The sequence below is a fragment of the Vidua chalybeata genome, chromosome 21 (genome assembly GCF_026979565.1).
Source record: "Vidua chalybeata isolate OUT-0048 chromosome 21, bVidCha1 merged haplotype, whole genome shotgun sequence".
In the NCBI taxonomy this organism is placed as follows: domain Eukaryota; kingdom Metazoa; phylum Chordata; class Aves; order Passeriformes; family Viduidae; genus Vidua; species Vidua chalybeata.
Window position 1 is genome coordinate 6,204,552 of NC_071550.1, and position 27,878 is coordinate 6,232,429.

The 27,878-nt window shown below is 47.2% G+C and overlaps 1 protein-coding gene across 3 annotated transcripts in view; it reads right to left on the reverse strand.

Annotated features, from left to right (window-relative positions):
* COL27A1 (collagen type XXVII alpha 1 chain) overlaps positions 1–27,878 on the reverse strand; it is a 141,486-nt gene that overhangs the window by 74,211 nt on the left and 39,397 nt on the right. For 2 of the 3 annotated variants that reach the window (XM_053962225.1, XM_053962228.1), the window contains exons 8-15: positions 23,377–23,421; positions 22,458–22,511; positions 20,060–20,104; positions 17,742–17,795; positions 16,488–16,532; positions 6,017–6,070; positions 2,388–2,432; positions 86–139 (exon numbers count right to left, since the gene is read on the reverse strand). In XM_053962225.1, coding sequence (XP_053818200.1) covers positions 86–139; positions 2,388–2,432; positions 6,017–6,070; positions 16,488–16,532; positions 17,742–17,795; positions 20,060–20,104; positions 22,458–22,511; positions 23,377–23,421 — 396 coding nt within the window. The remainder of the gene's footprint in view (positions 1–85; positions 140–2,387; positions 2,433–6,016; positions 6,071–16,487; positions 16,533–17,741; positions 17,796–20,059; positions 20,105–22,457; positions 22,512–23,376; positions 23,422–27,878) is intronic. The other variant, XM_053962226.1, reaches the window with a different exon arrangement.

Here is a 27,878-nt window from a genome sequence, read left to right on the forward strand (position 1 = left end):
TCACCACTGCCCCAAGGAGGAACAGAACAACCTCCAGCCCAGCTCTGGAGGGATGAGAGCTCAGAGAGCTCAGAGATTCCCTCACCTTTAATCCTTTTGGTCCTGGAAAGCCGATTGGTCCAACAGGGCCCATGTCACCCTAGTGAGAGAAAGAAAATTACCAGAGCCATTAGGTGCAAACCCAACAGATCACATGTGGTGTGAAATTCCTCTGATACCCAGTCTCAGTGTCCCTGAAGAAATGCACTACTGATATCAACAGAAGCAGCATGCTGCATGAGTCAAGGCTCTTTGAATGTGCAGACAGCCCCTAAATAAATGCAGCACTCAAAGAAAAGAGAGGAGAGACAGGAGGTGGGGACAGAGGTGTCATCCTGCTGCAGTGAGAAGTCAGCATTGATGGCACTGTGTGCTGGGATTTATTCTAATGCAGGAGGACAGCAGAGCTCTGGCTGCTGTGGGCACCCATGTGTGATGTACAACAGAAACCCTTCAGTGCTGGTGTTGAAATGGGCTCTGGCTGCTCCCTGCCATGAAGAGAGGCAGTGACAGGGTGCACCAGCCTGGCCTCAGTGTGTAAATAAACAGGGTAGGCTCCCTGAAGGAGCGATTCTGCAGCCGCAGCCCCGGGCCCGCGGTCACGCAGAGAGAGCTGGGCTGCAGCCACCCCAACAGAGCCCTTTTCATAGCTCCTAGCATAAAGGCTGCTTGTAGAAATGCCTTTACTTAGAGCTCTGCCCGCATGGTTAATTAGGAGAGCAAGAGGCTTTAGTTACACCTAATTCTGCTCTCAGGCTCTCTTACACCATGAACCAAACTCTGCAGGGTGTGTGAGGCAGCCAGAGCCTGGCTGGTCCCCGGGGTGGCTGCAGGTGGCAAGGAAGAGACTGAATGGGGCCATGTGTCACCTTCTCCATGCCCTGCAGTGTGGGCCCTGTGTGCACACCCTGGGGAAGGAGCTGGAGCTGTCCTCCACAGGGAGGACAAGGCAGGATGGATGTGCTCCCTTGTCCCCAGGAGAATGGAGGAGGCCACTCTCGGTCTATCCCACTAGAGATGCTTCAGCAGCCTGAATTCAGGAGATGCATGTTACCCTGGGACACAAGATGTGACTCCGTTCGACCTGAATCTCAGTTTGAAGTTTGGCTGGGCCAGTGTGGAGGGGAGGACAGGCAGCTTCTGACTCCATCATCTCTAGAAGGATCATGACACATTTGCCATCTCTGACCTTACACTTTCTAACAAACCAAATATCTGTGACATAACGGCAACAAGGAAAAGATAAATCTTTCCAAAAGCAAGGAGGAATATAATTCAATCTGGACTATGCCTTCAATGGTATTGTTTTAAATAGCAATCTTCATCTTGCAGCTTTTTGACCTGAGCACATCCTTCCTGCTGCTATGGCTAAAGTAGCTACTTTCATCTCCACTAATGAGGGGAAGCAGACCTAATTCGTGGTTCCATGGACAACCTTCCTGTGAATCCACCTCTGCCTCAATCCCCCATCTCCAAGATGGGTGTTCCACCATATTCCCTGCTGTTCCTTCAAGGATTTCTGCTGTAAGATTTCTGGGTTTGTGCAATGCCTAGTGCAATGGAGGCCTTGATCTAAGCTGACACACACTCCTGTAGTTTAAACTATGGAAAGGCAAAAGGGGAAGGTTTTAACCATTCCTCACAAGTCAAATTTCCATTGTTTGTCACAGCTGAGGAGGAATCATTATGGAAGAATGCTGTAGTAGTAACAGAGCCTACCAATTTTTGTGCATGGAAGGGAATAACCTAAAACAAGTCCTGAGACCTAAAAATAAATCATACTATGTTCAGCTGGACATTCACTAACCCCAGCACAGCTGCCACCCATCCTTACAGCCATTTATCTCCTGTTGGGGGAAAAGTGTAATGAAGGGTGGAATTTGGCTGAGTACAAAATTACCTGGATTAGCGATGGGATGGTGAAAGTGCTTTTAAAATTCCTGTCTACCCAGAGGACATTCTGTTCCTGCCCTCAGACTCTCCAGTGAACAAGAACTGTGTGTCCCTGAGGTCACTGCTTACAGGGACTTGCTTTTTAAGAGGTCCTGGTGTGGAATGAATGCTGCATCTTTGAAGGAATATCCTGGCAAACGCTATCAAAAGGGTAAGTTATCATGAAAAAAAAAAGACACTAACAACAGACTTCTAATCTGCTTCCTTTTGCTTGGAAAGGGTTTGCCCTCCTCCACCTCCCAATCCACCAGGAAACCCCCTCTCTCCCCAGATGTCACACCTCCCCCATGCAAACAGTCATCCTGCTCACAGGAAAAAGAAAATCTGTGTGCAGTTAGGCAGGTTGAAAGGGTTAAAGCCCGACCAGCCAGATCTCCATTTGTTTTTGTACTTACAATGAGTCCAAGGACTCCAGGAGGACCTGGGGCTCCCAATTCTCCCTAAAAGGGAAGACAAACCCACATGGTTACGGAACACTTTATAGACAAGCAGAGGCTGAAAGGCAGCTTAGTGTTTCAAGGGCTTGAGGGAAGGGAAAAGACCATCCCTCCCCCTTCCATCCCCCCTTTCCACCCCAGCCCCTTTCCCCTCCAAAGTGATCCAGAACTTCCATTTTCAGGAGTGCACTTGTGAGCACATCCTGGGAAGACACAGGCTGCTTGTTGTTGGGCAGTTATTCCCAGGGCTGACTTCCCTCCCAGGAGCAGGCTGGATGAAAGGAACATTTCACTGGGCAGGAGAGATCCAGCCACTGGCAGGGAGAGGGAGTAGGAGACATGGCGAGAGCGAGGCTGAGGTGGGAAGGAGAGGAAAGCTGCTGCTTTAGCATTGGGAAAGGTGAGGTTTTGGGAGTGGTTATGTAATAATAAAACTCACAGGCTGCATGAAAATGAAACTGGGCAGTCTGGGGAGAGGGTATGGCAGGTTCTGGTGCTGGCAAATGGGTCCTGGGAGTGTATTTGGCACCTTGGAGCTCATCATCCCAAGGGTCAGACTGCTGATGGGGCTTGTGGAGCTGGTTTGTATTTTCAGCTTCACCACAAACTTTCTCTGTGTGAGCTCTCCAAAGACATGCAGGAGCTCTGGCGGGTGCCTGATGGCATCTTCTAGTGAAGCACAGCAGAGAAGCTCTGCCAGACCCCCACAACTCACCTATCCAGGTCCCTGGGCAGTTCAGCAACCATGGGGTGCTCAGCCTGTCCTGTGTCCCCCTTGGTGGCCTCCCTGGCCACGCTAACACTGAGCTGCTTGTCAGGGCAAGGACCTGCTCTCACACACCTCCATCTCCAACGGGGCCTCTCAAAACAAGTGCGTTGGAAATGCTGAACTTCCCGTTAACTCAGACAGTGCTGCCCCTGCTCTGGATCACGCTGGCTACTTCCTTTGACAGCCCTGCTCAGTGTATGGTGCACATCTGGTGGAGCCCCCCCAGTGCAATATAGCTCCCCTTTTATGGAAAGATTTGCCTAGTGGAAGAAGGAAAGAGAAGGGGACGCAACGTGACTGAATGTGCTCAGGGCTCCTTGGATAAAGGGTTACGTGTGTTTATTTTATGGGAAGTGGAGTAAAGGACTATTGGGCAAGCACACACACAAAAAAGCGTTTCATAATCTCAACCAGCCTAAAATTGCTTTTTTTTATGGCCAGTTCCTTTCCTGCATACTTGGGACATCTGTGGAGCAATTGTTCCTCATGGGTGGGATTTCTGTGTCCTCAGAGCTACTGTTATAAGGTCGGCTTCAAGCTTTTAGCCAAGGCCTGGCATTACTGGCTCAGGAAGAAGAGGGAGTATCCCAGGAATGCTGAGCACAGGAGCTGCACGGTGGCCTGGGTTTCCCAGGAAGCTCTGCAGGCTCCCAGGGTGGCTGGGCTGCAGGCTGGGTTGATGCTCAGCTCTTGGTCCCACCAGCTCCAAGAGGCACTTCCCAGATTTTCTGACTTGTTTCATATTGATATTCCTCAAGAGAACGGGTGTATGTGGAAATGCATGACCTCACAGCTAACAGAAGAGGATTTCCTCTTGGAAGAGGAGGGGGTGGACTCCCCTGGGAGACGTGGACAGGACTAGTTGTTAATTTGAGCCATCCCCTGGTCTAGGAAATGGAGGATTTACAAGTGGCCTTTCCTGGCTATCAGTCCCTGACCTGTGAGGGAAATCAGGCTCTATTCTCATTTTTTCAGCGCATGGACCGGTCACTGGGACAAGAGAGAAGGAGATGAATCAACAGCCCTTTCCCACGTCTAATTCCAGTGATTAAGAGCCTAATTGGAGTGGCTAAAGCACTCCGGGGGAACATGGGATCTGGAATGCGATGGCTCGACAGTTCTCAGCGAGCTGGTAGGAGGGAAGAATGCCCCTGGGGCTGGAGGAGCCTGCGCTGTGCCCGGAGGGGATGGAAGGGAGATCAGAGGCTGTCGGGCTCAGCCTTCCCCACCGACCAGGGGATCAAACAGAGATGTGGCAGCCGGGCCCGCGGCCATCCCGCCCCGGCAGCTCAGCTGCACACCCCACCTACCAAACCTAGCATATTTGTGTGCTCCACAAACAGACTTTCTGGCATTTTTCTGCGTCTGTGACTCCACTTGTGACCCTGTGAACCTCCCTTTAAGTCAGCCCAAACAGTCTGTTTTCATTCTGCGATCGCCAAGGCACATTAATATTTAAGAGCCGTTGATAAGATGAAAGAGGAGCAATCCTTCTGGATGAATTAACGGGACATTTGCTGCTCTCCCAGGCTCTGGGAACAGCCATTCAGCTGACTGGCATTGAGAACATCTTCTGAATGGGGCTTAGACAACGTGCATATTCAAAAGAAAACAAAATAAGTTATTTAGGGAAAAAAAAAAAAAAAATCTTCCTGTCCTCCAGGATTCCTGCTCTTCCTGGTGGGCTGGCTGAACTAGCAGTACAACCAGAAAGTTTTCTACTTTGGAACTACTGATTCCACTCTGACCCATTGATGGGGTCTTGACTGAAGGATGGGAAAAGTCCTGCAGAAATATTCCTTGGGAACATCATTCTTTCAGTTCACTGCATTTATGATTCTTGTGCTGAATTCCCACAAAGGCTGGAGCTGTAGCTGAGCTTGGCTTGGTGACCGGAGCTGGTTGTGAAAATAACTTTTATGCTGCATATATGATGAATGGGAACTTGCAGGCACATGTGGAGTGGGTTACTTCACACAAATCATCCCGTCAAACCCCAGAGCAGCACGGTGATTATGTGTGAATAACCAAGGCAGCAGGAATTTCAAAGATGAATCAGTGCTGCTCACATGCTAATTCGGGGAGAACCAACAAAGTAATTCAGAAAATAATTTAGTATGATTAATTCATCTGAGGACTGTTGCAAACCACGAGGACATGTTCTGTGAGCAGTGGCAAACACAGCACATCCCCACAGTTTACTGCTACAAGAGCAGAACAAATTAAACCTTATCAGCACCCAGCTGCTTAAATGACCTCTGTGGCCATCCTGACCCAATTCCCAGGAGACACATCCCACTCTTAGGAAGCCAGCAGGGGTCAGATGAAGACTGAAGGGCAAAAACTCAGGAGACTGGAGACTTACTCCCCATGCAGTCCCAGGGCAGGCAGCAGCTTGGACTGTGGAGTCTGACCCTCAGTGCTCCCAGACACTGGAGCAGGGAATCTGTGCCCTGAGGTATGGACAACATGGTCCAACACTGCCTACTCTGCCAGAGCAACATCCTTGCCCTTTTTCTCTTTATTTTCTCCTAGCCACACCTTCTGGATAAGAAAGTACCTGTCATGACTGAGGTTTAGGAAAGGCAAGAGATGGAGACAGAAAACTGATGGCAAATGACCCCACAGTTACAAAACCAAACACAGGAATTTTCAACAAGGCAGGGATGTACATTTTTTTTTTTTTTTCAGGAGGGACAAAACCAGCCAGCAGCTGCCACCAAGCTTAAAAGCTTCACTCAGCTCTAACTAGCATGATGCAGTACAGTGTGCTGTCTACTGCAAAAGAAAAAAAGGAAGGGAAACGTTATGAACTTACAGGGTTCCCATCGATGCCTGGAGGTCCTCGTTCTCCAAAATTACCAGGAAAACCCTGAGAAGAGGAGGCAAACATGAATGTTAGTTATTGAGGCTCCCTGGTGTAGACAGTCAGCTACAAACCACTCCCCTTGCACCCCGTGCAGCACTTTGGAAAGCAGCAGAACACAGGGACATGTGGGACAACCAGCCTGCCTGTCCTCATCCAAACCACTCCTGCCACACCAGCACAGCTCGACAAGGCCAAAACCCCTGATTCATAAACCTCACTGCAGTGACTATATTGAAAATGCATTGTCAATCTGAATTATTTAGTGCTATCTACTAACAGGACCGTTTGAACAGCACCCCCTCCTCTCAGGATAGCTGGACAGCACAAAGCCTGTTGGAGCCCATGCAGATGCTTAATGGAGCTGATCGGAGATGCCTGGTGAATTCACTCCCTTGCAGCTTGCCAGAGGAGCAAACGCTTCCAAACTCATTACAGCCCACACCCCAGGGCTGTGAAAGGCCATGTTTACTACATGAAAAAGTCGCCACAAAAGACGACTTCATCTCATTATATCCGATACAAGTTTGGAAGACTTCAGACAGTTGTAGAGAAGGGAGTGGAGGTACTGAGCCAGAGCCAGAACACGGTGGTGTGACACGTTCTCTCTCACTCTTGGACAGACCCTGTGCTCCTCTAAGCCCCCCAGTTCCCTGCTATAACAGATCCAAAGCAGATTTCTCGTCCCTGTCCTGCCATGCTCTGTCTCCCACAGGAAGAGCTCAAACTGGGGGTCAAAGTAAAAGTGTTTTATCCCCTTCTCTCACCAGAAATACAAAGGACAACATGGGCATGTTCTGGAATACCTGAGAGCTTAAAAGACAGGGATGAAGCAGACGGGGAGAGGATGCTGTCTTCTCCTGCCTGCTTCCCTGCATACTACAAACACTGGTTATCTGGGAAAAGCAAATCTGAGGGAAGTGGAATGCAACAGCCAACGGTGACAATGCTTATCTGGAAACCCATCAGCAACAATGAAAACTGAAATGATCACAGCAGACAGAACAGGAAAACTACACTGGGAAACTGTCATGCAAGACCTCCCTTGACCTTTGGGGGTTTACAGCTCCTGGTGAACAGAAAAGGTAAAATGTTGTTTGGTAAAATCTAAGGTGAGAGATGGGAGACCTGTTTAAGTCAACAAAAATTCTGCTGCTGACCTCAGAGCCAGCATTTCAGCTCTTCTGCACCAATTCCCTACAGCACGACATGAGCTATTGCTTGCTTGGATTCAACACTTCTATTTTGTGGGAATCACTGCGAATAGGAAAGTTGTCTGCCTTTCTCCAGCTAGGCACTACATCCCTGAGGCCTGTGCACATGCCAAGAAGCTGTGGTAAGCAACCACTGGAAACAGCCTTCTGCCATCTAGAGACAAAGATGTCAAATATAACAAGAAGGCAGGGGGGCCTACAATTTTCTTTAATGAAAAAAGAAGAAAAATAACTCTGCTACATGCTGAATCAATCAGATCAGAAGAGAGATGTGCAGGGAAAACTCATTGCTCAGGCAAGAGAGGAAAAAAAAAAAGAAGATTGCCAGAATATTTTGCTGTTTACAGTCATGTGGCTTGCCAAGGAAAATATGAATGTGCATAGACTGATACTGTACTTACGCTGCTGCAGATTTCAGTCACAGCCTTCAGCTTTCCCCCAGCTGCATCCTTCCTTCCTCAGAGAGCAGAGCTGGGCATGGAGTGGCCCATGGTGCCACTGAGCTGCAGCCTGGCCCTGTGGCTGCTGAGGTGTCTGCTATGGAGCTGAGCTCTTGCCAACACGGGGAGATTTTACTACTTGGAATGGTACAACGAAAACAATATTGCTACAGCAGCATAATATCAGCTAGGGGAATGCTTGCTCCAGACTAAAACACCATTGTCTGAATTTGGTTTAAAACTGTTGCAGTGTGACATAAACAATGTGCTCCTGTGCCAGAATAAAAGAACCCGGATAAGGAACTGTTTAAATGCATATGTTTCACACATGTGTTTCATTCTTTTTTTATGCCTCAGTTTCCAGCATTAACCTTGCTGCTTAAAGACAGGAAATTTGAGGCACTTGGTGATAGAGTTAATAGAGTTAATAGAAGTCTAACTTTTACATAGGTTTTCCTGCACTAGATCTCCAAATATCTAGAAAACCAGATCATTCCTGTGTTTGGAAGGTGGAGATGAGCACCTGAGGTCACTTGGCCAACACCACCCAGCAACCAAGAGATTCAGCAATAAAACCTGTTCACAGCACCCTGTGACTGCCCACAGAGGTCGGGGTTCTGCCAGTCCTCAAGATGGCATGGAAAAAGGTCAAAGTGGGAGGAAGCTGAGAAGAAAAGCAGAACAGGCCCAGGATAACACTCAGCATCAAAGCCCCATCCTTGCCAACACCTTTTTTGTCCTTAACACACCATCTGCACTTCTGGCACAAGCAACCCCCAGCCCAGCTCACCCATTGCTGGGGTGGTGTGTGGTCCCCTGGTACATTTTGGCCCGAGCTGTAAAACAAACCCAAAGGAGAAGACAAATGGAAAGATCAGCTTCAATTCAACTAACCCCAGGCATCCTAGCCCAGAAGTCGAGCTTAGCACACAAGCACAGGTTTTGCACATTAAACGAGGCTAAGGCTGGTGCCTGTGGCACAGGGAAGGATATTTCAGCATTGATACAGTCTGCAAAGACCCAAACCAGGTTGTGAAAGCTGTCCCAGCACAGCTCTTGCACAGCAGGAAACAATCAATCTTTTAAGCCCCTAATGAAAAAGAAAGCACTTTGTTTCCATGGGGTAAGCAGTAGCAGTTAAAACCACAATAACAGTTCCAGTGACCACAGTGTCCTAATTTATTGGATCTCACAGGTCTGTAAAAGCTATTTTTTGGTGCCTCTCCTGCCTGAGCCTAAAGGAGAGAGATGTTCCCCAGGAACAGATCTAGCACTATTCAACTAAAACAAGCAGCCCAGGAGTTACAAGCAGACTCTGTTATCCCCCTGGTTTCATTCCCCTAAGCAGTGACACCTCTGCTCTCCCATGCACTGCTCCAAGAGCCTGAGGAGCCCACACTGAGGGAGAGCACATGGGGCAGGAAGCTGATTTTATGGTGCTGGCAGACAGGAGGGTCACAACTGGCAGCCCATTACAGGAGACTTTTGAAAGAGATTAAAGAATCCAGCAGATTCAGAGTCTCCTGTGAGTGCAGAAGGGGTTTTGGTACAGAAAATCCATCATTTTTCAGGGTGGTTTTTTTTCAGGAAAACTAGTGCCTGGAAATTTTGCTTAAGATTTGGGACAGCAAAGGAAAACATCCCAGTGAAAAATACAGAGCCCACTCTGTGGGAGGGATGGGATGTACAGAGCAGGACCAGGGCAGGGAAGGGAATGGCAAATGGCAGCAGAACCAGGAAGAAAATGCTCGACTAACAAGCTGTGCTGGCCAAGAGCCAGCGGGGTGCTCCTCTGCAGCGCTCCAGTCAGGTATGACAAAACTTTTGGCTCTATCTCACAGCTGGGAAATTCAGAGAGGAGGTGGGGGAAAACGTCCAGCTGAATGGATTTCACATTGTCTGAAGGAGAAGTTCAATGAAAGAAGCAAGATGAGGCTTGGGGAGGAGTTGGAGAGAGCACACAGGCAGATGCTTTGCACTAACAAACTCTGGGTGCCCCTGTGCACCCCCGTCCCCAGCCCCAGCAGAGTTTTACAGGGGTTGCACAATTTGTCCTCGCTGCACGCGGTGAACTGAGACACAGAGAGATACAAACTGATTTATCCCAGGTTACACTGAGGAGTCTGAAGCTGAAGCAGTAACAAAGTCTCTATCTTTGAGATGTTCCAATAGTGCCTTAATTCCTTTTCATCCCCACTCCCTGCAAAGGGCATCCTTTCATACACCAGGAGACTCCTGCTGAGAACAACCAGACCTAGACAGACACTGGAACCAGCTCCTCTTGCATCAGGGGATTACATCCCCCTCCACCTCCCCTTCCTTTCTTCCACTGCTTAGAGCAAACAGAGCAGCCTGCCCTTTCTGCTGGCTGCTGTCAGCCAAAGCACTGCTCCTGTCAGAGCAGACTCCACTGCTCCTTGTCCCCTGTCCCTGGAAGCAGGGACGGGTGACACACACGGTGTCCTTTGCTCCCCCAGACTCCTTTCAGGTGTTCACGTGTGGGTGGGTGTGTTGTATGTGTACAACATCTGATTCAGTTTAAAGCACTTTTCCTGAAGGAGTAAGGGAGGCATTCTGGCAGCTGCTGCTCTGAAGAATCCTGGCAGGTCTTCATGCCAACAGAATCGTTCTCCAAAAATAGGATTTTATTTTCCTGTTGGCTGAAGGTGAAGCTGCTCAAACCAACCAGCCCTCCTGTCTTGTCTGCAAAAGTCTCTATTTGCCAGTTGGCTCTGACCAGGTGAATCACTGCCCAGGAGCCTCCCCAGGGACAGAACTTGCAAGTCAAATAATGTAAGTAAGGAAAAAGAAAAAAAAAAAAAAAACGGTGGTGGAGAAACAGGGCTGAGGGTGAGAGAAAGCCTTCACTGGAAAAAAGAAGGAGAATAAAACAAACAAGTGTAGCTTATGTTGGCAGCTCACACCTCTGAGAGAATTCCTGGTGTGGAAAGCAGACTGAGCCTCCCACAGGTGGGCAGGGGCAGCTCAGCCCCAGCAGGAGTCACCCCAAAGGGAGCCTGGCAGACCCTGTGCTCCTGCTGTGCCCCAACAGCTACACGGGAACCTCTGCCTTCCCCTGGGTCTCATTCCTGCAGAGAGGGAGATGCCACCCCTGGCTGGCTGTGGAGTGGGGGTCCTGCTGCAGCTCTGCTCCTCTGCCACATGAAAGGAAGCTTTGCTCTCACCCCCCGGAGACTTCACAGCTCCGTGTCACCTCTTGGGACAATGATTTCAGGGCATTTTTAAACATAACTATCCCTCCAGCTGTGGGAGTACAGCAGGAGCAACACAAGAGAAAATTCCTGAAGCCCCTCCGGCCAAACATCACTCAAGTGAAATGCCAGCCCCTCCACACGGCTGCTCCATTACTCTTCCACTGGTACAGGATCTTTTCCTGATCTGCAGAGCTCTGACTGAGTTACCACTGCACAGACACGTTGGCCTAATGCCAGGGAGCACTGAGCCTGCCACTGCTCCTCCTTATCTATGACCAACATCTCTAATCAAGCAGCCTGCCATCCAAGAAAGTCAAGCAGCTTTAGGGGTCAAAATGCTTTCAGACTCACAGGTGACAACTGCATTATTTTTCCTTATAATTTCTAATGAGAATAGTTTTTGAGCTTTGATTTATGAATGAGCTTTTGCCTGAAGGATTAAAGATGCCTGGAAGACCTTGGTTCAGTTTCTTGGTTCAGAAATCTCATGAGGTTTCTGAATGATGATGGACAAGTCACTTAGGAGCATTCTTGGGAAAAAGTATCTTGGGGATGGTTTCTTTTCTTTCAGTGGAAGTTATAGCTCTTGGCACCTTTTCCCTGTGTTTTCAGTACTTTGTTTTGCCCATTCTCAAAATAAGGAAATACATACTGATATTGTCCACCTCGCCAGGTTATTTGGGTGGTGTAATCATGGACATAGGAACATGTGAGAAGTAACCATGCAAGCACCTCACCACAGAGATTTGGGAAACTCCAGACATGTGGAACACAGCTCAGGCCAAAAAGAGATGGTGACTTTTGCTCTGGGCTCATGCCTGCATTTCAGAGTGGTGAACCAGGCCAAGAGGGGTGGAGAGACTAGACCAGCTGCCCAGCTTCAGTGTCCAACATCAGCATTAAAAAAAGTCACTGATTGCTCAAACCACATCTATTTTAAAAATTCAGGTTAACAAAGCAAAAAAATAGCAAAGAATTTACTTAAATGGCTAACAGGAAACATCTGATCCATGGGCTAAAACTCTCTCATTAAAAGAGGAGCTTTGTTCATGGCTAGTTTTCAGGACCTCCACTGGACTTTTCATGCAAACAGAATGATTAAAAGCATATTCTGTTTTTAAATTAATCAGTTCCTGAAAAAGGCACCAAAGATTTTGGTGCTATGCTGGGCTACTGGCACAAGACAGCACTACCCAAGTCCTGCCATCAGCTCCTACAGACCATTTGTGCTCCCTCCTGCAGCTCATCTTGTGGATTTACCTGTACACACAGGTCTTCAGCCCACTCATTTCTCCACTGGCTTTGGCTGGCCACATCTAGAGTTCTATGAAATGCTGTTACCAGTTTCCCAAGTCTCAGCTCATGTGGTGCAGGAGACTCTTGGCTCACTCGCTCAAGGAAGGGTCTCAGCTACATCCAAAGCAGAGAAAAGGCTGGAGCAAGAGAGGAGATGTTTATCACCTCAGTCCCTACAGAGAGAAGCAACGTTTGTTTTGTCAGTGGTCTGTGGCTATGCCAGCCCCTCCAGACACATGGCAGAGCACGTCTCTCCACTGTTTGCACAGACAACAGCTGAGCCTGTGTACCTTGGCAAATCCCTGACATCCAGGATGGATCTATCTCAGCCCTCCATCAAAAGGTTGGGGGGAGGCTGCAAAATGAAACCTTCCTGACCCAGAGGCAGCCCTGCTTTTGGCTATCCAGAGGCAATTGATGCCTTTTCATATGATGCAAGAGCCTGCTCATGCTGGTGGGGAGGGCAGGGGTATCACATGACCTGACAGCTTACCAGATGAAGGAAAAATCAATGTATTGCAACTTGGCGCTCACTGGAGGCAGGAGTTAATGCATGATAAGACACCACAGAAGAAGACAGCACACATGGAAAAAGAGCCTGGTGAGAAGGTGCCACTCTCTGTGAGAGCTGGAGAGGGGGATCCTGCCTGTGGCCAGCTCCTGGGAAGTGGGTGCCAGCTCCAGCAGCCTGGCACTGCACTGGTGCCCCCAGCAAACACTGAGGCTGGATCCAATGGCTGCCAGCTCGCTGCTGGCTCTCAATGCTGTGGGTGACAGAGGGCAGGGACCCTACTGGACTCACTCCCATGCTGATCCCTATGACTTCAAATCCATGTGCCTTTTTATGGCACCTCTTCCTTGAGACATGAGCTTTCATCCTTGGCATTTGCACGCTAAGCTTCAGCAGATGAGCTCAAAGGAGAGCTCTCCAAAGACAGTGCTATCCCTGGCTTGCACAGAGCTGGAAGAGCCAAGCAGCTTGTGTGACACTGCGTGTCATGGAGAGAGAGCAGAACGATGAGCACAGAGACAGAAATATCTGCTCGTGGTGTCAATGGCTTGCTCGTGCTGCTGTTACCAAATCCTTCCAGCCCTGGGGAGGGTCTGATCCTGTGCTGTTTTGTGGACCCTTTGGGCCAGGGCTTTCTTTCACGAGGTATTTGCTTGGTACCTGACACAGTGAGGCTCTGAGCACAGGACCAGCAGCACCACCAGGTTCTTAGAAACATGTAAGGAAACTTAAGTTGTGTTTAACTGACTTGTGAATAGTCCTCAGATGAACCTCAAAATTACTAAGTATGTCTTTGAATTAAATTTCTTCTCCTTCTTTTCTATCTTTTTTAAAAGAATACTACTAAAAAAACAGATTGTAAGCAAAAAATCATAGATATAAAATAGCACAGCTGGTGCAGTACTGACACTCTATGCGAAAAAGAGATATAAGCACACATCAAAACCAAAGATGAACCAAAAAAAGAGCTCAAAGCTCTTTGGATATATTTCCTCAAGTTTTGCCTTTAAGTCTTTTCTTTTAGCAGAGCTTAAGAACTTCTGAAAATATTCCACTCTATTTGAAGTTTAATACAATCTGCAGTGCAGACACTTCTGATTGTGGCTACCCATCTCCCAGAGCACAAGAACAGCTTGGTGTTCCTTGAGCTAGTTCTATCCCCTACTCTTCCTATGAGTCATTTCCTACAGTGGCAGCACAGCTCCTTCCTAAAGATGAACCAGGACTGACACATTGTCTCTGCATGGCAAGACACGCTACTAACAGCTTCTCTCACTCCTTCCCCCGGCATCCCTCATGGGGTCTTGTTTTTTTAATTTTTTTTTTCCCAGCTGCTCAACTAACACCATAAAAATCCACAAAAAACACCATAACAAGACATATTTTTCAGCCACTGCACTGGCAAGACTGAAGGTTTAAGCAGGCAGCTGCATCAGCTCCAGCCCCCAGCCCACCCCTGAAACAGGCAGGTCCAGAGATGTACAGACTCCTGTCATTTCAGCCTCCTTTGTGCACTGGGCTCCAACCACAACTCTGCCCCCAGACCACCCCCAGCACTCTCCTTCTCCAGGGCCCATATTTTGGGATGCACTGGCCTCCTGCATCGCTGATGTGGGGCAGGGAGAGGTGGAGTCAGCTGTTTCCACGACAGACTCACCATGTCCCTCACAGCTCTGCAAAACTTAACTTCCCTGGAAGGATTTCAAGCTCTGACTCATGTCCAGTTCCTCTATTTTAATCATTCCCTCTTACATCATTCTGAGGCCCACGGTGTCACATGCAACCTCCCCCAGCCCCCATCTCCTCCTCAGCTGAGCACTGATCCACTGCCAGCTCTCATCCCAAACAAAGCTAGGTACAGAAATATCTGTGATACCAACTCCCTTCCTCCTCTCCAGAGCATACACCAGCTCTGAAGGCAGCTAATAAGGGCTTCCAAGAGCTCCTCCCTGCAATGACAACATGGAGACAGCAGCCACACCAGCAAATCGAAGGGTGCAGGGATGGGAGAGACCAGAGAAATCCCAGAAGGTTCATGAAAACCCCAAGGCAGCTGGGAGGCAGCAGTGGCCAGGAGATAAGTGCTGGGAAGAGAATCAGGTCAGCTGGTTTGCGCTTTCCATTTCTCCCAGAGACTTCCTGAATAACTGTGGATGTCACTTAATCTTTCTGTTCACGCTCGGAAGTTCAAATCGTCAGCATCGGTCCATTCAAGATTTCCTATTAAACCTGATATCATAAAACAGGGATTGAGCCAAAACTCTCTGAAGGAGCCAAGCAGAACAAAGGTGCTCACATGTAGCCATTTAATCCCTTCCCTAGATCCCAGCCTAAGTGCCTCCATGGCTGAGAGATTCCCTGCTGATCTCAGGGGAGCCCCTTGCTTGTAGCAGTGACCGCCAGACCGAAACCCTTGCCTGGAAGATTACAAATCCTGGCCAACCAACAGCTGGAAGGCTTTGAGACTGCAGCGTGCTCTGTGCAGAGAGAGCAGAGAGCAGAGCCCCTGCACCTAACGACAGTTGCTGTGTTTGTTTTGCCCTGGCCAGTGAGTCATGGTTACACCACGGGCTCTGCACTTATTCATCACAGAGGTTTCTGGTGCAACCAGCAGCTTGCAAAAGATCTGGTACAGATTTCCAGTACCCCTCCAAAAAATCTGCTCGACTGCTCCCCATCTCAGGCAAAGGACAGGCAGGATGGATGCAGCACTGCTGAGGTGTTTGCACAGTGTTCTCACTGCAAGTGAGAACATCAGCGAGTGGTGGGCGTGGGGCTCCTGCGGCTCCAGGCAAGGGGGGCATGGGGAAAGCACTGGATTTTTCCATGTGTGGGTGAGTGGACATTTTGCAAGAAGCCTGGGAGTGCAATGATATCCAGAAGTCAGAGGAAACTCAGGCTAACATGAAGAACAAGGTGCAAAGGCAATGAGACACAACAGAGCTCCAACATGCCTGAGCTCTCTGCTGATTCCTGGAGCAAAAAGCTTTATCCAACTTCCTAAAGGAGGCATACAGAACTGTTTGGAAGAAGGTTGATGGGGTAAAGTCTTTCCTTCCTGTCCTTTCCCTGTTTCCTCTGCTCATTTCAGTATTTTTCCCACTTGCTGTTTGCTAGAGTCAGCACAGCCCCCCTTGTTCTTCTACACAGCTCTCACAGTTGGCTTCAGCCCTACTTGCAAACACCTATTCCTCCTGGCTGAGCTCTCACATCTACCTGGTGTCTCCTTGCTGCTCAAACACATCTTCCCCGATCTATTGCACCACCAGGAACAAGAAGGTTTCTATGCAAAGCCACACTTGCATTACACAAACCAGGATGGGACAAGTGTTGGAGAGAGTCACAGCAAGAAGAGGATAACGTGATAGAACTGGTGGGAGTGCAAAGCAGGAGATGGAACAGAGCCAGTACAGACACCTGGGACACTGCAATCATGGTTGGGAATTAAAAAGTGCATCTAGGAAAGCAATTGGCCAGAGGCAGGACAGGAAGGAAGATGTTGTAGAAGAAGATCTGAAAAGTGTAAGATCCAAGGGAGCATGGGAAAAGAGCAATAATGCCTGTGAATTGAGCAGAGTATGGAAGAAAGGAAGAGAGCAATATCTCTATCTTTGGTTTTCTTCCTGCTTGAGAAGACAGACGTGGAAAGGTTTGTTTGAAGATATGAAAGGAGCCAGCCAAAAGCCAAATGTCTTGTTTCCATTTTCATTCGACAAGGTCTGCATAGTAGACGAGGAAAAACTTTACCGGCCTACCCATCTTGCCCCTCTTCCCAGGAACTCCAGGGATCCCCTGCAAGGAAAAAACACAGAGAGAGAGAGAAAAAAAAAAAAAAAAGTTCTGGTTGAGAAATCAAACAGCCAACCAACAATACAAAGCAAAATGAGAAGAGAAAGGAGAATGCAAAACAGGCTAATGACTGTGGCATTGTTTGGGAATCAAAATGTCAGCTACTTGCAGTCGGCTGCGAGAGCAGAAGACAATTAACCTTCACCCATTAACTACGGCCTCCCGAGGACACGCGCAGGCAGCATCCCCAGGCTGGGGCTGTGCTTAGCAGGAGCAGTCATTAAGCTACTGGTCTGGAACCAAATGAAGGCCACCGCCGAGGCACTCGCTGCAGAACTTGTGTTTGTGTTTCTTATTTAGTTATACAAGCATTAAATCAGCGTCGCCAGAGCGCAGGGCAGGCCCCTCCCAGGCAGGCACACTCCCACATGGTCCCGGGGCCTCTCTGGTTTCTGGAGCTTGCATTTGAGGGAGGAAAAGCTGGAATCAAACAGTGCTCGTCTTCCAGTGATCTTTTTAGGAGCTCTTGTAGTGGGGAGAAGGGGGTCCTTGGATGGGAAGAGATTGGGCAGGCGGGAGGATGTGGAGATGGAGTGCAGAACAGCAAGGGATGACCTGTAAAGCTCTGAAAACTTGGGCTGGGGGAAGGCACGATGAAAAGAATAGGAGGAAGGGAGGACATGGCCACAGCTGCCCATTCACAGCCCCAGGCTTGACTGCCCAACTCAATGCAACTGGAAATAAAGCCATTTTCAGAAAGCTCAGCACTGTCCCTTCCAAGAGCCAGGCTCTTTCCAAACATCTCCAGTCAGACACACAAAATGCTGAGACAGCATGGCTGGGAGGTGATTCCTGTGGGATCAGGGAATCTCCATGGACATTCTCCTCACCCTGCCCCACCTCACTAAGATGAACTGGCAAGGGGGAGAGGGAAGGCAGGCTTTTAAGTGAAGGAGAATATAAAAAACTCCTCTGTAGTCAACAGCAAGGTCTGATGGCCCTGCCTGAAGCCTGGGTTCTCCTCAGCTGAACACCAGCATTATACAGGGACACAGGTCTTCATTTAAGGGTAGGAGGAGACTGGAGAAGGGATAGGTAAGCATTAGGCATGCCTGCCTCCTTCCTCAGGAAGTAGGGATAGAGAAAGTTACATCAGGCTCTGAAGAACTGCATTCAACCAACACACCAAGGTTTTCTTCACAAAATACTCACTCGTTCTCCATCGGCTCCTGGTAGCCCAAATAATCCTGGGAGACCAATATACCCCTAAAGAAAAGAGGAAACAAGCAGTCAAATACGTTTCTGCATTAGCATGCAGTCAGTCTGTGTTTCCTGAAGAGCACAGCAACCTCCAGCGTTGATCAGCAGCAGCCGTGATGAAATAAACCTTGAGGCAAGTGTATATGCCCATGGACTGCATGGTGCTGGCTTCCACGATGTAGTCCAAGGGCACATACCCTCACACCAGGGATCAGGAGCACTCCAGGCAGGAAGAGGACAGCCAGAAGAAACCTTACCTGGGCTGGCTCTAAGTGTACCTGAGGGAAATGGAGCTTGGTTTTAGGTTAACAAAAGTAATCTACAGACCGACACCTCGTTTTGTCTCTTTCTTTGCTTTTGACACTCATTTCCAACTGTCCTGTTGTATCAAGCCCTTTCTGTTTGTCACCTGGTGGTCACACACTGCAGCCCCTTCTGAGGCAAATCCCCCCTTTTCTTGGCACCAGGGCTGCCACCACCCTGCAGTGAGTCCTGGCTTTGCCCAAAGCCTGTCCCTGCACCACCAAGATCCTGTGCAAACCTTCATCATCCCAAGCACTGAAGGTCCTGCATGGGCTGGGAGAGGCAGAACCTGACATTCCAGGCTTGGGGGATTGAGGTGAGGCTCAACTTGCACATCCACACCATAGGGAAACCACCTTTGCACCAACACATTTCACATAAAACCTGCTGCTTCCACACTCATCAGAAACCTTGTGTTTCCAGGTTTCTCTATGGCTGTGGGGCCCTGCTGAGACAAGACATGCTGCATAAAACACAGAGTTTCCCTTCCCTTGCCACAATGGCAGCCTTGTGTTTAATCCCTTTGCTCAGCGGCCTGGACAAAGTTACCTTGTGTGCTGGGCCTCTGCAAAGGCCCGGCTGGTGCCAAACATGCTGAATCCAGAGGAAGTGAATTTCAGCAGGGAGCCCCCTCTGTGGCACCTCACTGTTACAGAAGCCAAGTGCTAACACTGCTTTTCTCTCATCTTTCTTTCTCCATCATTGCTAAATCTCTATCTTCCAACCCCACCAAACCTTTGCACCAGCCCATCGCTCCCTGTGGGTTGTGCTTCCTTTAGGGACAACACCTAGCTGGGAAATAATGCTACATTAAAATGGTCCTGTTGCCTTTGCCTCCTGAATCCTAAAAGAAACCACATAACTCTCAAACTTTTCCTGGAGAAGGAAAAAGTAGAGGTGAAGGGCAAAGAAGAGTCCAGAGCTGGCTCCCTTAAACCAAAAAATGCACACATCTTACTTTAGTACCCAATTTTGATTTACTGTGGTTGAACAAAGAAAGGGCATCCTTGGGTATTTATAAATATATCAGTCCTCACCACTCAGGGGTGCAAAATGGAGAATAACTTCCAAATCTTACATTCTGCACATCTACCACCTGATAATTACACAAGGTCCTGGACGGAGCAGTAAAGAGATGCCCCAGGGAAAATTTTAGCCCTTGCAGAAGTGGGGTGAGTCTCAGATTTTCCTCTCTCCTGCAGGAACTGAACCTGCCCTCTCCCTTCCCAGCTCAGGAATACTGCTAGCTACAGGGTCAGCATTTGTTTATTCCTTGCAGTTTTCCTATTGATGAAAGCCAGCTGCTTGAATTTACTGCATATAGAGAAAGTATCACGTGTTAGAGAAATGGGGATTTATTGGCTTAGAATCCCATTGTGAATTTATAATTGCAGGAAAAGAACAAAATGTGATTAACAAGAGCCTTAAGTAGTAATAAAAAAAGGAATCCTTTGCAGTGAGAATAAAACCCCAGCAATTATTTTTGGTGAGCAAAACCAGACAGGGCGGAGATATTGTTTGTATTTGCACATGGCTTCAAGATGCTGGCTTGCTGTTGTTCATAGTGATATAAACCACTCCCAAACCAGGCCTGTACCCAAATGAGCCCATACTCAGCGTGGTTAAAGTCTGCTGAACCACACTGATTGAAACTAAAGAGGCCTTTGGGACATGGGGCTTGCAGGCTTTGATACGAATTTGTAAGCCATTCTTTCCCCTCCTGCAATGTGAGCTCTGAAGGAGCTGACTTTATCATCAGCACTACTGGGGAACTTTGGTCAAGGTACATTCCATGTTTAATTTAAAAAACTTAACAGTGCTTTAATAAACAAGCGCTGCATAGTTCAAATCCCCCAAACCCAACAAATTAAAGCAACCAGCTTCAGAATTGCAAAATCAAGCCTAAAGCTTCTTGAGAAGTCTTTGATAAAAACAAGCAGAGAAAAGGCAAATGAAAGGTTTCTTACCCGAGTGCCTTTTGGGCCAGATTCCCCTATGGGGCCGGGTAAGCCCTAGAACAGAAGGGAAACAACAAAGACAAATGTGGACAAGCTTTAACTTAAAATAACGAGCAGTGCCAACCCCCTAAGCACCATCCTTGCATGGTTCTGCTCTAAGTGCTTCTTAAAGCTCTCAAAGCTTTAAGTGCTGCATGGTTCTGCTTTAAGCATCCAAGGAGTATCAACAAAGGAGAAAAAAGGACAAAATAATACAAATAACAGATCTGCCATTGTTGGGGAGCTGGGATTAGGCAGAACCTGAGACTGCTGCACACAGTGAGCCTTCCCTGGGGCTGAAGTCAAGATTTCTTATGATAAAGACCACAAGGGCTGATACAGTGGGGTGCCCAGAGGTTGTGTTACACTTGGGATGCGAGGCACAGTGATGCTCTGTGCCCAACAGCTCTCCATTCATCTTCCTGCCTGAGCCAACACATGCATAGCAAATGTATTCCAATACCTGCTTAGGGAACACTGGTGTGCAATGAGAAATTTCTATAGCCTAGAAAGTCACTTAACAATGCAGATACTGTGATATCTCTAACCCTTTGCAGCGTCAGCTATGGAAAGAATTGAAAATTAATTCCCCATTATAATTCTATGCCTAATGCTGCTTGCTCAGAATACTGCAAAGAAGAAAAGTGCAAAAAGTGCAAAATAAATTTTTATGTTTATTGCCTTCTAGCAAGTTTCCAGATCAATTTTTTTTCAAGTTCCAAATTTTGATGGGATTTTCTGGGGGAAGAAAAAAAAAAAAGGCTAAGTCCATATTTTCTTCAGCTGGCAGCACTGCAGGCTCAGCCTGCGATGTGAAAGTCAGGTTGTGCTCTTTCCTGGCTCCTGCATCGTTGCCAAAGATTTCAGGCATCAGGGTGAAGTTACAATCCTGCCTGTGATGCACAAACCAAACCCGAGCCAAGCACTCTCTCCCATTGCTGCAGAGCCAGCACAGCTGACAGGAGTAACAAGTAGTAAAATCTCTGTAAAGTAAACAGCCCTGATGCAGGATACACACAGCATTCAGATAGGCTGAAAAAAAAAGCTGCCTTAAAAAAATAAAAAAGTCACTTTCCTGACCCAAACCACGTTTTTAAGAAGGCAGATTTGTTCTTCGAATGTCAAGGCACAGATTTCGTCCTGCTTATCTGATAGGCTGAATTGCTGAACAGCATTCATTAACTTTGTATGTCCAAAATCTCTTGGACTTCTTCTTATTAGTCATCTAACACACATTCACACCTAGGAGACTCTTTGGCATGCTCAGCTCTAAGAGCCTTTCAGAGTATGAATGGAGCATTTAGTCAGGTGCATAAAGCTCCCATCCAGTTCTGCCATCTGCACTCTCCAGTGTGCTAAGCAAGGTATCAGTTTAATTTTCAATTTAAAATGGGTCATGCATTATTGACAGTCTGAGGCAGAGAGATGCAGACTTGTTCTGCAGGTCTATTTCACATTTAATCCAATAACCTACACATCTGCATGAAAAATTCACATCCAAACTCATGATAAGTCTGAAAGACTCAGGACAGAGGATTTGGGATCTTTGACATCTGCCTGGTCTCTTGGCTTACAGGTAAATGTGGCTGAATCCAGCATTAAATGTGAAAACCATTTTAGAAAACCCTCACTTCACCACAAAATGCTATAGGGCTGGATGTTTTGTCCTCCGAGAGATTCCATTTTTTAGGGTCTTACAAATTCTCCTCTTTCCCTTACACTACTCAGCACTTTCACCAGTAGGACAACAAAGTGTCCGATCTTGATCCATTACCCCATGCACATCCCTTCATTCCTAAAGTTGTCTTTGTGTAATTTTTTTCAGCATGAGAACAATGACTTGATTGTCTTTCATCATCTTTTTTGCAGCTGCAAATATGGCTTTTATACATTCATATTTACAGTTCATGCATAACATTGTGTGTGTATGCATAGGTTTATGCCAGTGCCTTTTACTAGTGAGAGTTCATCTAGATTTCCTCCTCCAATAATAAATACACCTTTTTCCATCCTGTCTAACATTGCATGCAAAATATGCCTAGAAAAGAAGGGTTAACATCTTGCACATGTCTTTCTCTGCTCTGCTGTTCTGTTTTTTCCCTGTTGTTTTACTGAAGAAAAATTTGCTGTAGAAATTCAGGTTTTATCTATCATAGGCACAAAATACTTTCTAACAACATCTCAGAGTTGAAAGACTGTGTTAATGGTACAACATCTTGAGGAGGGAAGAAGGAAAATATTCAGAAATCAAATATTCAAATATACCAGCATTTTCTAGAGGACTGCACTGTCCTTAGTGGGGCATGTCTTTAGCTACCTGCACACCCAAATCCCTACTCTGTGCACAGCACGATGAGATTTACTGCACCTGCCTGCCAGGATAACCTTTGGCACCTGGACTTCCAGCTGGTCCTCGTTCACCCTTTGGAGAGAAAAAAAAGAAAAGACACAAAAAGTCAGGTGAATGTCCCACCTGGGAAGTGTTTTTAGCTGAATCACTGTGGAATGGATTAACAGGATGCACATTTATAGAGAGGAAAACAATATTAAGGGTAGATAATGAAATTAATTAACAAGGGGGTAAAACACAGGGAAGCCAAGTCAACATGCAGTGAGCAAGTGCTGCTGTTTCTCCTTCTCCCTTCATATGGGGGAAAGCAGCAGAGAATCTGGAACAAGGACACTAAGAGAAGGTGTAAGGCTGTGTCTATATCTGGCATATGGAACCATTTTGCTGGTGGGAAAGCACTGCCAAAATTCTTCAAAACTAAATGGATTCATGTATAATATCCTTTAACATCATTGCTAACAGGGCCTGCTATTCATTGCCTTTTTTTTTTTTTTTCTGCATTGCAAACATCAAACTTAACCAAATAGAGGGGGGGGGAGAAAAGGGGAGGGGGGGAAGAAAAAGGGAGGTGGGAATGGGCTTTGGGAAGGGAATCACATATACTCAACACAGTGTGGTTAGTAAAGTCCAGGTGAAATTAATGTAAAAAGACAAATAAAAGGGTAGGATGGCTAGCTGGTTTTTCTTCCCCCACGTAAACTTGGTGTGCCTGAGCAGTAAAAATTAGAAATTAAATGTAAAAACTCCAAGGCTGTCTCCTCCCACCATGCCATGGATGCTGGCTCTGTGTGTGTGCTCAGATCCTGGTGTGTGCCCAGCTGCCCTGGGAGGAGCTGCCTGTCCACACTGAGCAGGCTGCACCAGAGCCAAACCAGCATCACAGCCAGCAAATCCATCCCTGCTTAAAGCTCCCCTGCTGGGAAGTGGGAAAACTCACCTGGTCTCCAGGGTGACCTAGTGGTCCAGGGTAGCCTTTATATCCCTGTCAAAATAGGATGGAAGAGATGAATACTAAGGAACACAAATACAGTAAAATAATCTGGGTTTGGTTTCTATTTCTCTTTGCAGGTGGGACTAAAGATCTGAGGAGAAGCATTAAACAATCATGAAAACTTTTATCAAGCTGCTTAGTGCTTGCACCAGCCAAAGCTGCTGATGTGCCCTGCTGTGGTCTGGGGTGGCACATACTCTAGAAGGAATTGCTCCATGAACACATTTGGAGTGGTCTCCACGCTCAGATCTATTTGTAACCTACACCTTGAGCAAGGCTGTCCTTAATCCTCAGGAAACCACAGGCCCACAGAATGAAATGTTGGCTTTGGGGACTACAGCAACATGAGCCACTTGTGTTTCAGAGCTCTTACTTTTGCTTTAGGGTTTGAAATGCCACAGGAAACACCAAAACAACCATTTACTGTCACGGGAAACTTCAATTTTTCTACCTTGAATTTGTCCAGCTTCCAGCTTTTCTAATCCAATTATCACAAGATCCAGAGTGCTTCGTTATGAAGCTACTAAAAATGGTGAGCAAGCTGCCTTTCAACCTGCTCTCTCTGCTGAATTAATTAGAATGAGTTTCTTAATCCACCTTGCTTACTGGCAAGTGTTTCAGGCTTCAAATCATTCTCACAGGTCTTTCACAATCCTACTGCAGCTTGTCAATATTTCATTTTTTTGGGGGATGCAGACACTGGAGCAGGACAAGGGCAGCCTGTTTGAGTGCAGACTGAGCACTGTGTGTCTTTTAAGGGAGTTTGCTTTCTCCTAAATTTACCTAGAGCTCCCTTCAAACGGAATGAATTCTTTATGTGATGGACACTTCAGATTTTTTCCCTCTTCTTTATTATCTTGCTTCGGCTGTTTAAAACAAGCTTCCATCAAGAGAAGCAGATCAGGAGATTAAACTCAGTTACAGAAATGGCTGTTTAGCTGGGCTAGCAGCAAGATTAAAAAAAAAAAAAAAGAGCAGAAAATTTAACTTGAAACAAATGGGAGAGGGAAAAAATAAACATGGAACAATCCTTGCACAAATACTAGAGAAATAACAAATTGCTTTCAAGAGTGGGTTACAACTACTTGTACCTCAGTCCCTGCTACTCACCCTGTCCTGGCCAGGGCTCCAGCACGCCTCATCTGTCTGTGAAGCCCCCAGAGTGTTCCTGCTCTGGAAGCCATCACCAGTCACAGGGGTGACCAAGCACTTGGCCTTTGGCTCCACTCACCACATGAACCCAGTACTGTTTCTGCTCCCAGGTCCACACCTCTGCTTAACAGCTTTTTTATTCTTCCCATGGGCTATTCCAGACCTGCAGCCTGAGCCTTTGCTGGCAGGGTGTGCAGTGCTCCCAGCCATCCTGGCCACTACCCTCTCCCTTTTGCATTCCTCCTGCCTTGTTATTTCAGACAGTCTGGCCTGGAATGATGCTGATTCCCTTCTCACCAGTTCTCTCCTGCTTGGCTTTGCTGATACACCATGGCTCTGGACAGAGCTGCACCTTCTGACAAGGCTGCCCTGAAAGACTCTTGGTTGAACCACCTCTAGAGTCCTTTCTTCAAGTGCTGTGAGAACATTTCAGTCAGAGACTCCTCACTGGAAGTGCCTCAGCAGCTCTTGGAGTAGGACCAGCACACAGGATTCTCTGCCCCTCTCCAGGAATCTGCCCCATGAAATCCTCTCCTGCTCCTCCTCTCCCTGGCTCAGCAGAGAGGAGGGAGGATGCTCCACCCTGCTTGGGTGTCTGGCCTGAAGGTGAGAGCTTCCAACAGAACCATCCCTGGGTTCAACATCCCCAGTCCTGGAATTTAGATTTCCGTGGGGTTTTCTCCTGGGACCTCTGCCCAGCTCTTCCAGTCTGGAGCAGGAGCTACCTTGCCTTTAGACAACTGGAGCACCAAGCTTAACAATATCTTACTTTTCCCACTGATAAGAAATATGTGCCTGGCTTGGCTGCTCTGAACCAATCTGCTCCAGCTGGGTTTCTGCAGGATGGGTGTTTTGAGCCTGCAATGTCCACCCACAGTAGGTGGTTGCATGATGGTCTCTTGAGATGCTCAAAGCACGTCCTGAACTAAATTCTGCACAATTCTGTAGCGGTAAGTGAATGACAATTAGGTTAATTATGTTATGTTCCTAAATATGTAGACACTGTTATGTTCCTAAATATGTAGGCACTGTTATGTGCTACTGTTATGTTCTATTAAATATCCTCCTCACTACATATTCTGGGCTCTGGAGAGTTTCAAATGTGTATTTCTTCACAATATACCCCCTTGTGAATTATTTCTGCCTCAGATGAATTACAATGAAGGAAAACCAGAAAAGCTTGTGTATGTTAAAGCTGACTGCAGTGTGAAAGTATTTACCTGCTAAAATCCTCTTCAAATAGCACTAAAATGACAGGGCAGAGGGTATGAAAACAACTGCATTTGCTCTTTTATCTGAACACTTTGTGATGATTACAGGGCACTCCACAAAAAGGGCTGTGATTTAGAAAGGAAATGGCACTCCAGAGAAGGATTTACTCATCTGTGATGATATTTATAATCCACTCTCTCCTAGCTAAAGGGATCATCCTGCACTTTGGTAGGAAATGTGAAGAATTAAGGGGCCATGCAGACAGGATGTTTTGAAGCACTGACCACTTCCCAGCTCTGTCCTTGCTCTCTGACTCCCGTGAAGCTTTGCCTCTCTCATTGCTGCTGTTTTCTCCTCTGGAGCAATGATGCTGCTCTGCTGAGATCTACCTCCAAAGCAGCTGTGGTCTGCAGCCCCAAACCAAAAGCCAAAGCCCACAGATACCTCATAGGCTCCAGAGGGACAGGCAGAGGGAACATCCAAGTCCTGCCACCCTTCCTGGTCTGCAAAAGCACCATTTGCTCTGTGTGGAGAGGATGAAAATACACCTGCTGCTGCTTCTAAGGCAGTTTCATGTACTCGTAGATGTGTGGAGCTAAAACAACTTTGGGGATGCTCTGAGATCAGCCTGTCCAATCCTACAAGTCCAATTCAAGTCTGTCAGCATTCCCAAGACAGGCACTGAGGAGTGAGCCACACTGTCCAAAACCACATGCTGCTGGTTGTGGCTCCAGCTCACGCTGCTGAGACAGTGGTTTCATTTAGTGGGAAATGCATTTTGTTTCTCCTGGTGAAATATTTTACCCATTTGAAGGTTTCTACATGGTGTTCTCTGATCAAAGCCCTGAGAGCCCATTTTGTAGCACCTCCATGGAGTGAGAGGAGGGATGACCATTTCCCAGTTTTCCAGTAGCCAAGAGGTGTTGCCCACCTTCAGCCAAGCAGCAGTGTATTTTCACTGGGAGAATGCCAGCAGGCAACCCAGATTAAAAAAAAAAAAGATTTTTTCCAAACATTTCTCCAACAGCTGTAAATTTTTTCTTAATGCAAGATGCTAATAAAAGCCAGGTTACACCAAACCCACTGCCAGACTAGTGCTACTGGGAGGTGTTTTTAAGCTGCACCAAAGGAAAAATTTCAACATCCAACTTGCTCATTACTTGAAGAAACAGAAGCATATCCCTGCCTTTACCCTGTCCTGTGGGAGTTAAGATCAGATGTGAAGGCCATGTGCTGGACTTGGGAATGTTTGTTCAATCTCCTGTTCCTTCTCTGCTTTTTCCACTATGAGTGCTTGCACTCCTGACATTGCATTTTGCTGATCGTAACCACAAGGTTTTGTTTTATGAGCTGTTATACCAGGAAAATGGTATTCTTTGCACCCTATTAGTTAGAACTTGTTTGTGACAGCAAAAGATCTGTAATTAATCACTCAATTGCTCCTACTCCACACAGCACCCCAAGCATGACCAGCCCTGGAGTAGAAAAATAAACTCAGCCCCTCCTCTTGGCAATTTGTTTCTAGTATAAAGCACACAACAAATAATCCTGGAGAGGGAGGGTTCCTTTCAGCCTCCTCCACACCTTCTTTCTCTCCTTGGAGTCTTAAAACATACAGAGGAGGTGTTTGTGTGCAGCTAATTGACCTGAGGAACAGGGTATGGTCAATGGCCCATTGACTGATGAAGTGATGGAAACAAGATGCTAATTTTAACTGTTCAGGTTACCTGTGGCAATATTGGCTAGCTGGGAGGGGGAGTCATGGCCACTGAGCCCCACTCAAACAGCTCCCTGCAACAGGTCTAGTTTCCAAAAAAATAAACCAACCTACCAACACAGCCTGGAACTGGAAACTCAGCTGAAATGTCCTTGATATATGAAAGATCTGAGCTCCAGGTATGGATGGCTGAGGTATTGCTGTGCAGGCTTGAATGCATGGATAGAAACACACACCCTGCTGCCTCAGGAAAACAGGGATGGATCTTGTGTTTTGTCCCTACATACCCCTTTCTAGGCATAAATGTGTTGTTTGTGATGTTAAAATGGTGTTGAAGCATCGATATGGAAGCAAATAAAGTGAAACC